The 12310-nt window shown below is 37.0% G+C and overlaps 1 protein-coding gene and 1 pseudogene across 2 annotated transcripts; one reads left to right on the plus strand and one right to left on the minus strand.

The window, feature by feature from the left end:
* Nucleotides 1-149: 149 nt before the first annotated feature.
* LOC137720201 (signal peptide peptidase-like 1) lies at nucleotides 150-3267 on the minus strand. Its single transcript, XM_068459238.2, has 4 exons — nucleotides 3116-3267; nucleotides 1524-2461; nucleotides 855-1055; nucleotides 150-545 (listed from the first exon to the last, which is right to left on the minus strand). The coding sequence occupies exons 2-4, from the start codon at nucleotides 2316-2318 to the stop codon at nucleotides 429-431; spliced, it is 1113 nt and encodes a 370-aa protein (XP_068315339.2). The 5' UTR covers nucleotides 2319-2461; nucleotides 3116-3267; the 3' UTR covers nucleotides 150-428.
* Nucleotides 3268-7550: 4283 nt separating this feature from the next.
* LOC137721103 (pectin acetylesterase 9-like) lies at nucleotides 7551-12212 on the plus strand (annotated as a pseudogene). The gene is made up of 13 exons (XR_015957629.1): nucleotides 7551-7966; nucleotides 8043-8125; nucleotides 9245-9316; nucleotides 9951-10043; nucleotides 10132-10218; nucleotides 10315-10439; nucleotides 10536-10596; nucleotides 10679-10735; nucleotides 10827-10904; nucleotides 11040-11145; nucleotides 11264-11398; nucleotides 11595-11774; nucleotides 11896-12212. The product of XR_015957629.1 is annotated as a pectin acetylesterase 9-like (transcript).
* Nucleotides 12213-12310: the final 98 nt, after the last annotated feature.

Raw genomic sequence — 12310 nt, forward strand, 5'->3', positions numbered from 1 at the left:
AAAAGGTACAGTGATATGCATGTCCTCTTAACGACATGTTTTTAATTCTTTGGCCGTTTCTGGTTCTGTTGAAGTGTGTTTTTCTCTCTCTGTTGTTCTGTTTGAGCTGTTTTCTCATGTTTCTCCCATTCAGACACCTGCTCGATCAGTTTTACCAAGAAAACATATGATCTCTTTATTTCTAAGAAGATTTCTGTAGTAAGGTATGACAAGATTGACGCGTACATTTCGTTCATTAGCCAGTCGAAGAAATTGGATCGGAAATGTTTCAAGCATCAGGTTTCGGAAAATAAACATCGATCACTAATTCCCTATATCACTTCTTTTTCAAGTTGGAATAGAGGACTGTCAATTCTAAGGAATGTACAACCTTCATTTTGCTCTGCAAGCAAGCACTGAGCTAGTAAGCGACCGCACAGATAAGCGGCTCATACTTCAATCTGGTGAGCTTTATCGTTCATGTTTGGCAAGGGTCCGTCCCATAGCTCTGCTAGTTCCTTCCTTATCCAAGAAATGAAAACAATTGGTCCCAGCGTCGAAGGCACCTGCATTCACCAATAAAGCAGGAATATTCAAAGAGATGGTCAAGACTCAAGCCGTGCAATCAAATCTTCTATGAACTCCGACGACCAAAACTACCCCAAAGAAGCTAATGGAAGCTCTCAGTCATATCCAAATGCAAATTTGATATGATTTTGTCAAAAAAACACCTCTAATTTTGCCGAGCACCATAGCTTAGTGCTAAATGTACCATTTATTGAATAAACCAGAATATTAACGCGGCAAGATCCATCAACTCTCATGGGAGAATAGCAATAATACAAATCAACTTGAAAACCAACAAAAGGACTTACCAGATAAAGAAGCGCAGGTTGAGGAGAGTTTGTCAAGATGCCAGCTGCTAAAGCCGTAACCAGGCCAACGGCATATCCAGGAAGGGCATACCAAATATATTTGTGCCCCTTTGAGGAATGCATATCTAACAGATTTACCGTATCCTTGCTCCTTCGATGATCAAAACATAGGACTAATGCCAGCAGCATGGCAGGAATTGCCTGCAATATAACATTAACAAAAGAAAATTCAAATTGCTTGAGGAAAGAGTAACCACTCCGAATAGAATATATATGATGATCATGTCAAAATAATACACTAAAGAAAAAACAGAATCTTACGGGCTTGCAATTATGAGAAATGTCGTCTGAACCAACTAATTTGTAGACATACAAAATGAACGGAAAACAACAATGAAGGCCCAGACAAATCAAGTAATTAACCACTAATTTAATGACCCAATAGAATATAATCAACATAACTGGAACATTAAAAAAGTACTAACTCTAGATTTAGGGACTAACCCACAATGCTTTTAACATATGTAACCTTATTCTTAGTCTGGGCACGGTAAACTCTAATTAAAACCATGAATGCAGCACGATATTGATTGTTGCAATAAAAGAGAAACGCCATCATTAGTTATAATACGTTACAGTAGTTACATTGTTGAAAGAAGGATGTCATACCATGTCACCAAGACCAAGCATCATGAAGTCTCTGGCCCCTCCAGGAATCTCTCCACCCAATAAGTTCCTAGGAAAGACAATCTTCACAGGCAATTCCAACTTCTTCGTTACCATATGCAGCCCAGGAAGACTCAAACTATTTGCAACAGTATGAACTGGGTTTGAGGCTTGTTGTGTTGCCACTGATACCATGACATTTGCCCCAAAAAATCTCTCAGAGAAGAAAACCCAGAATATGTCATATACGAATAAGCAGACAAGGAGCATTGCACAAATTTTGATGTTTGGAAGACGGACATGACTCACAAAGGCAATACATATGGAAATGCCCAACAAATTGTTCAATACCCAATGCCCAGAAACAAGCCAAGCAGCAACTGTACCAATGCATAACAGCAATAACAGGGCTTGGATTCGTGTAAATGACTTGGAACAACACCTTGACACATATGGATCCGCAAGACCAAATTGTGACTTCAAATAGGCTACATAAGGAGATAGGAAGAAAAACAGGGAGGAAACGGAGGCAACGGCTGTGAATACAGTGAGGAGTTGTGAGACGGAAGTGAACAAGTAGAACATCAAAAGCAAGCTTACAGAGCTCATCACCGGGATCATGAGTGCTTGGGACCTATCTAATGTAATTGATGTTTCAGATAAATCATGGTTTTTCTCCATTTCTTTCCCATAATTTAGAGCACGAAATGCAGATCCAAAAGTCACGCCTACTGCCGTTACAACTAGAGTAAAAGGTGCAGGCTCCAGCAAATAAAAAAGCTTCCAGAGAGGCTCCATAACTAATCAACCACGCAATTTATTCCAATTCTTATCTCAAACTTGATTTCAATGCATATAAAGTAACACAAAAGGTCACCGCATATGGAACCAAAGTTGCAACGCTTCTCCGTCTGACACTTGAGCAGAGAAACCCCTGCAACCTGCCAAACATTAAGGAGAAAAATGTTAAGAATTTATCGCCAACTTTTAAAGTAATGGAATCCTAATTCAAAGTCATATCCAGCACACCATATTTATATCAATGGGAGATGGAAAAGTTTTTTGACATGGCGATATTCTATACTACTCTAATCTACAACGAGGGAATTCGAACTTGGGTGCCAGAGGCGGGCCTAACCCACTTCTGCAAAAGATTTAAAACTCCCAGAAACTTGGTTTTGCATCTCTTTCTTACAAAATCCCAACTCAGCGATACTTTGCACCCACAATTGGGACCCTAATCCAATCTCACACAAAAAGTATCAATCTTTAACTATATCTTTTCCAATCTCACACCAAAGTATCAATCTTTAACATTTTCTTTTCCATTTCCCCCAATTTTCTCAGCCACCAAACAAGGGGTGAGACTCAAAATGTCAAATTTTCATTTCCTTTCCTACATTTTTCCCATCAACCAAACAACCCCTTGTCAAAACCCAAAGGAAAAAAACAAGCATGGGTAAATTTAGGAAACCAAGTACCAAATTTTGGTATTCGTAGCAATTTTACATACAATCATAGCTAAAGATCTGAGAAAATAAGCCCATTGGAATGAGAAATTGGAGTTCATCAAAGTGAATGTTGAGAGGACTAACCTTGGACTTTTGCGTTCCTCTCTGGTTAAAGCAAAAGCGAGTCTCTCTTTTCTCGGAGCTCTACACTTGGTAAGCAACTTTTTCTAGTTTTCATTTTCACCCCAAAAATTTTCCTATTTTCTGAACTGATCCCCAATTGGCAATATCAATATGGGTGGTATTCTTTATTTTATCTTATTTAGGGGCCTTAATTTAATTATATCTTTTTAGTATTTTCCAATTTTCTTTGCATAATCTTTGGGTTGGGTTTGTTGGGGTACAACGGGGTTTGCTGGATTGGCATATTGGGCCTAGTTTTGGTCTTTTGGATTCGAAGGTTACGACGTGTTCAATAAAAAGAGTAGTGTTGTTTACATAATCATTTTACTTATGATACTGCTTTTTTCAATTTTTTGTTGTCGGATCAAATGAATTGAAAAAAATTAATGGATTTTTTTTAAAAAATTGTGTTAGAGGCAAGGTTCTAAAAGACGTTAGGCGCTATTCAGGCGGTGAACTGGGGCCTAGCGCCTAGATGGCTAGGCGGGGTTTAGACGGGCGCCTAGGCGGATTTAGGTAAATCTATTATATTTCATGTAAATAAATGTCTGTTTATACTTAAAATATATATAATTTCATCATAAACTACAAAATAGAATGACATATATATTATGAAGTATTGAAACATAATGAAAACATGGGGAACAAGTATATAATGTGTTCGTTTAAGTATTCAATACGTCTCTTACAATTTATTGAGAAAAATAAAATGCAAAATGAAAGTTATCTATTTTCTGTCTAAGTAAATCGCAACATAGGCGGGTGCCCAAGCAAGTCTGGGCGAGCTAGACGGGCGCCTGAGCGTTCTAGGAAGGCGCCTCAGTAGGTTTAGGCAATATTTCTTAATTTTCAAATGCCTATGCATTAATCGGGGTGATGGCTAGTTGCCTAGGCGGGGAATTTTAGAATAATGGTTAGAGGTAAAAATGAGTGTGTGAATAACACTATCTTTAAAAAATAGTTGCTTACTCCGACCAAAAAAAAAATAGTTGTTTATTTTATTTTAAAAAATTGTTCATTAATATTTTTATCGGATTTAAAAGATGTTTACATTTAATCATCTTATTATTTTTAATTATTTGCGACGAGTTTTATAGGGGAGCGGGATCGAACAAAAATCTTAGATGTGTAATGAGTAAATTTCCTTAATCATCTAGACCATAAGTAAATTTCCTTAATCATCTAGACCATAAACTCCTTATAACGAAGTTTAGAAAAAAATGAAGAAATAAACTTCGTATAGTAACTTATGGATATAGAAGAAAAATATACATTTCATACAATAGCTAGACTGTTTTTTTCTTTCTTGGTGTACAACATCAACTATATTTCAATATTTTCAGATAATTTTTTTTCAAATAGAAGAGGGATCAGTTGGTGGCTTTGTCACGACAACCCACTATTTCGGATGTCAGGAAAACTCACAGAGGCGTTTCAACCTCCCATTAGCCACCATCTTATGATTGATTACCATTAGGAATCGAATCAAGATGTGTCGTATGGAGTACGGGCCTGTAATTCGTTCCCAACCATTAAACCACCCGGTTGTAGTTAATATTTTTTAGATAATTGAAATCAAGGATTAATGTTAGGGACCAAGATTGTCTCCCCTCCTACTTTCCATCTCTTACTACTTTTTTCAGCCATTGATTTCATACCAATTTAATTTAATGCTCCAGATTTTGCCACCTCACCAACAACACTAAAACATCTTTAAAGCCCAAATTTCCTAACTTTTTCTGCAGCCTTCCTGCCCCCTCTGCCTTTTAAGCTGCCTTTGTTTCTGAAATGCATTTTACATAAGCCCGAGCTGGAGTAGTAATACATGCTTCCAGTACAAGCAGAACTTTTTGCATATTCAAAATTAATAAGCATGGACTGCCGCACCAGAATATGCAGATTCAAAATTACACACAAAATATTTGTTTCGCATAAACCAACGAGATCCAAACCTATCTAACTCAACAACTTTGTCTACAATCTCTTGTACTTATAATAGAAGCAAAATTTTCAATTAAGCCTCTGGTAATGCAGACTAAAAAAGTCCAAAATAACAATAAATTGGCCTCTGCAATCTCTATGTATGGCATAGCTACTTCTGCAATAACAATAAGTTGGCTTCCTCTCTTCATCTCCGGTGGTCATTGCTTACATTCAAACTCAAGGCCTATAATCATCAGAATCAATCATTTTCCATCCTATCTGCAATAGAGAAAAAGATATAGGAGAGAAAAAAAAAATCATCATCTCAAATTTTGTTTCTTTACGGAGGAGGATGTGGGCTTTAATTAAGTGGTACTAAAACTTTTGTATACTTTAAAATTGTTCTCAATTACTCTATAAAAACAAATAATGGGACACGTTCAATCAGAAAAAGAGGACCCCAACACGTTATAAAAAAGAAAACATGAATTCTATAGCATAAACAAGCAAAAAAAAAAAAAAAACATAAAGCACATACTTGGGAAGACCCAATGAAGATGCAATGGTGTAAAATAGCGTAAGGATAGAGTTGCAAAAGTTTAGATGATCAACTTTGTTGTGATTGTGACCTAGAAATCAAATCGGTGGGAGGTGAAGTTTAGGAAAATTGGAAGAGCCGGGAAGGCAGATAGGAGGGATAAATTTTTAGTTGTGACGGGAATACAAGTGGTACACACCACGTGTTTAAATAAGAATGGTGGAAATTTTATTTTTTAAGTTATTAACTTTTTAGCACATATATCCCCCCCATTTGTTTAGTGACATGTAGTGTACCACATCGTGTACCGGTCACATTGAAAAATCTCTTGATAGGAGGGGGAGGCAGCATAAAAAGTCAAAAAAATTGGGTTGAAAGATGCTTTAGTGTTGTTGGTGAGATGACAAAATCTGAAGCATTAAATTAACTTGGTATGAAATCAATCGCTGAAAAAGTGAGAGGGGATGGAAGGGGATGGAAAGTGGGAGGGGGACAATCTTGGTCCAAATTAAATGCAAAGATGGAGCATGTTACTTGCAAACCACATGTGAAGTCATCATTATCATTATTTCTAATAATTGAGGCTTGATAGATGATGGATCATCATCTTAGAATCTTAGATCTAATTATTCATTAATTTGTTCCAAAATTTACCCATTTAACCTAATTTCTTATTTCACAAGAAAACACGTCATGATCAACATGATTTTGCTCATATCAATTTTATATGATCACCAAAACTTGTTTATCTTTTCAATAACAATAAGGATAAAGATTTAGATTTTGAACCATCCCTTGTAGACAAATGAAAAAAAAAAAAAAAATAGTTATTGTATAAATAAAGACATGGTGGGTAATAATCATCACTACAGAATCATCAAATTTTCTCTTCTCTCTTTGTAACACCGGCCTCCCTCTATAATCCAAGCTCAAGACTTCTGCCAATAAAATGGGAACTAGTCTTACTAAATAAAATATCATTGTATGCAAACTATGAAGAACGAGACTCGAACTACAATACAAAAGCAAAACACAATTTTCTAATCAGAGAACTGTTAAAAAGACTCTTTCAAAGTGAGACTCTTCATGGACTCTTCGTCACCTTATGTTTTTTACAAAATGTTTTATAATGTTGATACGAGAATTGTGCCAACAAAATGAAACTCTAAAAATGCCTCACTGTTTGAGAGAATCTCCTTAACGTTACTCCTCTAATCAACTTAAACACAGATTCTGGCATGCAAACTTGAAAACACTTGTCACGGACAAATTGGCCCCCAAAATTCAAAAGTGGTTAATCACCCTAACTTACTTCTAACCAATCCAAGATTAAGACTCCATATACAACCAACCCACGTTCTCACCGTTCTTAACCAATCCAGACCACTTACCACGGGTTCATCATCCACCGTCAAAATCATAATGCAAATAGTCAGTAGGGCCATCACACAAATAAGTCGGGCGGGTGGGCTCCACAAACACAATCCAACTTGGGAATTATGAACTTAGGCCCTGTTTGGCAGATCGAATAAAGGATCGGATATGATTAGTTATACGGACTCGGGTGTTTGACGTTCACTCGTACTAAATAAGCGCCGGATTAATTTAACCGGTCGGATAGGATAATACGGTATACACCCGCTTAATAAAACCAACCAAAATGCCCAGATTATTTAGTCGGGGAAGAAGAATATGGGAGAGAAAGGGAGGGAGTTTGGGGGGTGTGGCGGAGAGAGCTAGGGAACAATTATTTGGGATTCTTCTGTAGTCGGGGAAGAAGAAGGGAGAGAGAGGAAGGGTGTTTGGGGGGTGCGGAGAGATCTGGGAACAAAAAAATGATTTCACTTTTTAAATTTTTTTTTTTTTTAAGTTTGATTCCTCCTATCTAGTATAATACTAAACACAGTATAAATAATACGGTCACTAGTTCGATACTGCACCAAACACCCGACTAATTTAGTCAGTACTATCCGGTGGCTATTTATCCTATCCGACAGAAATAGTCAGTACAGTCCGAGCTGCCAAACGAGGACGTACCACCAAGCAGCCTCTCCATCGGCTTATAAAACCCACCACCTTCAGGTGCTCCACGGCTTCACCATTAACACGAAAAGCACCTTCATCTCCGTCACCAGAGTAGTCATTATATACAGTAAGTTTCACGTATGGCTATGAAAAATCAATGTTAGTGAAGAGAGAGCGTATAACGGCAACGATGATGCATGTAAACGCAGTCCTGGTTGCCATCACGGTGGCTCTGCTAGCGTGCGGTCCTCAGCGCATTTACTTTGAGGAGCGGCGCCTCACGGCGAACATGACCTTTGTCCGGAACGGTTCCGCTCTCGGAGCTTGTAAGTTTCTTCTCATTAACTCAAAAACTTGTAATTATGTAGTAAAAGAAAGATTTAAACATGTTTATTTATTTAGTTTGCTTGGATGATAGTTTGCCTGCGTCTCCCCTGCACAGAGGATTCGGGACCGGAGCAAGAAACTGGCTTTTGCAGTTCGAGGTAACTCTCTTTTTTTTTTAATTACATGGGTTCAAAGAAAACTTATTAGTGATAATTAAAGTTAATAGCGTATAATTGAGAGTTAGCGACTTGAAATACTGCTATTGTAAGGTTGGAACAAAAGTTCAAAGTTAGTATTATATAATTAAAAGTGATTGACTTTAAATATTGCTGGTGTATTCCAACGTAAGTTACTTAAGGTTGTCTTCAGACAAGGATTATAGGTTTTTTTAATTCGAACTTGTGTAAAACTCGTCTCCAATCAAAGACCAAAATGAATCTGCTAAATAGAATCAAGGTTAAATTTAGTCGAGAGCAGGTACATATAGTCGGTCCTTAAACACTGGTCTAGCACATCTCAAGTCAAGATATAGAGATAAAAAAATAAACACTAATATTCCTTAAATATGGTCAGCAATACGACATGTCGTTTTTATTCGTCTTGTGTACATTTGGTAAACCAATACGACATCGTCGTTTGTATTCGTCTTACGTCTTGTGCACGTTACCATATATAAAAGTGTTATTCACATAATTATTTTTACCTTTCACATATATTTTTTAATTTTTGACTATTAATCTTTTTTAATTTATTCAATTTGACGACCGAAAATTAAGAAGAGTTTGTGAGAAATAAAAATGCATGTGTGGATAACACCACCGTATAACATGTACATCAATTCCTCAATGCATGCTTTAACTAATAGTCATTGATTTAACTTGACTTATGTATGAATGTCAAATCACCTAAGATGTCTTTCTTGAAATCATTAGAGTTATGTATTTTAGTCTCATTCAACTTCACATTGGTCTTACTCATATTTAAACTGCTATAATTAGACAATTCTATTCAAATTTTTCTCAATTGAACTTATATTTTATGGTTTTACTTAATACGAGAACTACCATAACCGGACAATCCTGCCAAAATTTCCTTTTATTTACTCATATCCTGGGGTCCATATATGGCATCACATTTTCACATGCTATACTACTATTGCTGCTTTTTTATAATTTGGGCTATATATTTTGGCATAGAGCTTAAGAGATGGGCGAGCCTCTCTGCATACTTATTTCATAATTTACCACTAATCCCAAATAGTGTTAACTTTTTGGCAGACAGATGTAGTAGAGGGGGGACGGGCGGGGGTTTATGGGTGCAACGTTCTTTTCTTCTTTGAGAGAGGGTTGGTGCGTCGCACACGATTGTTGACGAAGAGCTAATCTTACCTAATCCGTCTCTAAAAAAAAAAAATCACTTTTTGCAGACAGTCCATTGCTCCTTTGCTTTTCTGTTGTCCCGATCACGTGGAGAAAAAAATAGAGATGACAGCTATTTTCTCAGTGGTAGCTTCTGATCTAGCTGACCATCCTTCCAGCCTCTTTCTAGTTTTGTCATTTCCTCTTGTTGTTGGACAATTTAAGGCCGTGCCAAACATAGTCCATAGTGCACATTGGCCTATACATGTCCCATGACTGTACAAAACGACTTACATGGCAAAAGACACCGTCAGGATGGGACTAATGAAATGAAGACATTTTGTCTAAACATCTTCACAAAACGCCACATCACAGTGTTCCCATGTCATGAATACGAACAATCTCACTTTTCTTACTAGTTTGTACCTCTATGTGAGTGAGCCTGTAAGTTTGATACATATTATTGGTGTATTATCTTAATTAAGCTTTTGGACTAGTCGTCGAGAGCATGTTTTTGAAAAAACGGGCATTGAGTTTGATTCTTATTACTCACTTTTTTATTGGTTCCCTCTACTTGTTATGCACGTCAGGGAGCGTACAAGCTTGATGTACATTGTTACATTCGAATTTTGAGCCAGATTTTTACAACTGGAACCGAGTGAAGCTTAGATATTGTGATGGAGCTTCATTTGCTGGAGATGCAGTTGTTAATAACGGGGTACTTCTCTCAAAACATCTATTTCTTTCCCACGTTCTTAACTGATCATTTCTTTGCATGTAATGCGCGTGTGAAATGATTGTGACAGACATCGTTGCTCTATTTCAGAGGGCAAAATATTTGGGAAGCAATCATCCTTGATCTTCTGCCGAAAGGTCTAGGACAAGCGCGTAAGGTAACGCTGATCGATCAGAGAAATTCTTCTGACATTTTTGACACGAACTTAGACACTCGAATTCAGTTACTTTGTCACATTCCATCTGTTTTCTAGGCTCTTTTATCAGGTTGTTCTGCTGGTGGTTTAGCATCATTTTTGCATTGTAACAACTTCACCAAATACTTACCAAGCAACGCCAGTGTAAAATACTTGAGCGACGCCGGATTCTTTCTCGATGAGTAAGTTCGTTACGTCCATTTTCCAACGCCAAAGTACTTTGCAGTTAATGCATGTATCATTATATCTTCAACTTTCGGCGTCACATTTTTTTGCAGACGAGATGTAAGCTTGAACCACACCATGTTATCTTTCGTGAAAGATCTTGTGACTCTACAGGTAACAAGTTCTAATGCCGAAATAAACCAAATTTTTTGTTGATTCTATATTTTCCGTGTTCTTATTAGTATATGGATGGCAGGGAGTAGAGAAGAATCTGGAGGAGAACTGCACCAAGAATTCCGTTTATCCCGAGCTGGTAAGATTTTCGTAGCGTTGATCGTGGAGCTGTTAGCCGATTAATGCATGTTAATCACCTGGTTTTTAATATTTGCTATGTTTTGATGCAGTGTTTCTTCCCACAGTATGCACTGAGATTCATCACAACACATTTCTTCATATTGAACTCAGCCTATGACGTTTACCAGGTATAAATTTTGAAATAATTAGTAGGCGTGAAATTTAGCTGCAATATGTTTCATACCTCTTTTCTCTCTGCATCTCTCGTCACGTGATGCACATAAACAGTCCTTATCAATTAATGGACCTCGTATTGTCCACAGTTCCATCACATACTGGTTCCGCCTTCAGCTGATCCGCGCGGACATTGGAACCGTTGCAAATTGAATCCTGCAGCATGCAATCCTGACCAGCTAAATACATTGCAAGGTTCTTCTTCAGTTCTTTCCTTTTCCCCCCCCTTCAAGTTGCATCATTTTCTTTAACCAAAGCGCGATCACGAACTGTGCGGTAGCTGAATCATCGCTCTTTTTCTCTTAATCGTCAGAATTCAGGTGCGATATGATTGTTCTACAAGTATTCCAGAAGAGGAGGGATTTTCCTCAATTCATGCTTTACTCATTGCCAAAGTGAGTCTCAAGACACATGGTTTGGTAATGATTCTCCAAGAGTACACAATAAGGTATTAACGTTAATAGTTCCACAATTTAAGGAGATTCATGTCATTTCATATGTTACAATTTAAACCAAGGGTAAGGCTCTCGCAAATCGAGAAACCTTATCGGATTGGGTTGCCCATGTCATTTCATATTCCAAGATTGTAAGAAGGTATTGGTAGAGGTTGTGGATTGATGAGGTTTTTTTTTGTTTTTTTGCAGACGATTGCAGAAGCAGTAGGTGATTGGTACTTCAGCAGAAGAGTGACAAAGGAGATTGATTGCCCATATCCTTGTGACACTACCAGCCATAACCTTATACCATCGACTCAAGTAATTCACGTTATGATTTTCAGGCGTTATTGCAGAAAGATTCTAATATACAACTGGGATATATTTTCTGTTAGTTTTCTTCATCACATGATCAGAGATATACACACAGTACATTGCATATTTTCCCGTACCCATTTTTTATTATTAATTCCATTGATCTGACCTGAAAAAAAATATATATATATTGCAGGCCATTTAAGAAGATTTACAAGCTATTAGCTAGGTCACAAAGGTCTTCAGGGGAAGGAAGGAGACAAAGTGATATACATGGCACAGCTTGTTAGAAAACAGGAAAAAGAAAAGCAAATATTCTTTTATATTAATTGGATTCAATTCACCAATAAATTATTAGTTGGTTTATTTTATCTTGTTTTTGTTAAACGATAAATTTTATTATATTAGATGTTAGATTAGCTACCGACGGAGTTTGACTTCATGTCGTCATATAAGAGCTCAACACCTTTTTATCACTATCGTAAATGGTCACTTGCTTTATTTGATTGTGAAGTGCTCACCTTCTTTTTTATTTTCCTTTTTTTTTTTTTTTTTTTTTTTTGTGTTTGATGATGATAAAAATTGCCTTCCAAAGAGCTTGTGGCCTTGAA

The sequence above is a fragment of the Pyrus communis genome, chromosome 1 (genome assembly GCF_041283825.1).
Source record: "Pyrus communis isolate YQ-2024b chromosome 1, ASM4128382v1, whole genome shotgun sequence".
NCBI classification, from domain to species: domain Eukaryota; kingdom Viridiplantae; phylum Streptophyta; class Magnoliopsida; order Rosales; family Rosaceae; genus Pyrus; species Pyrus communis.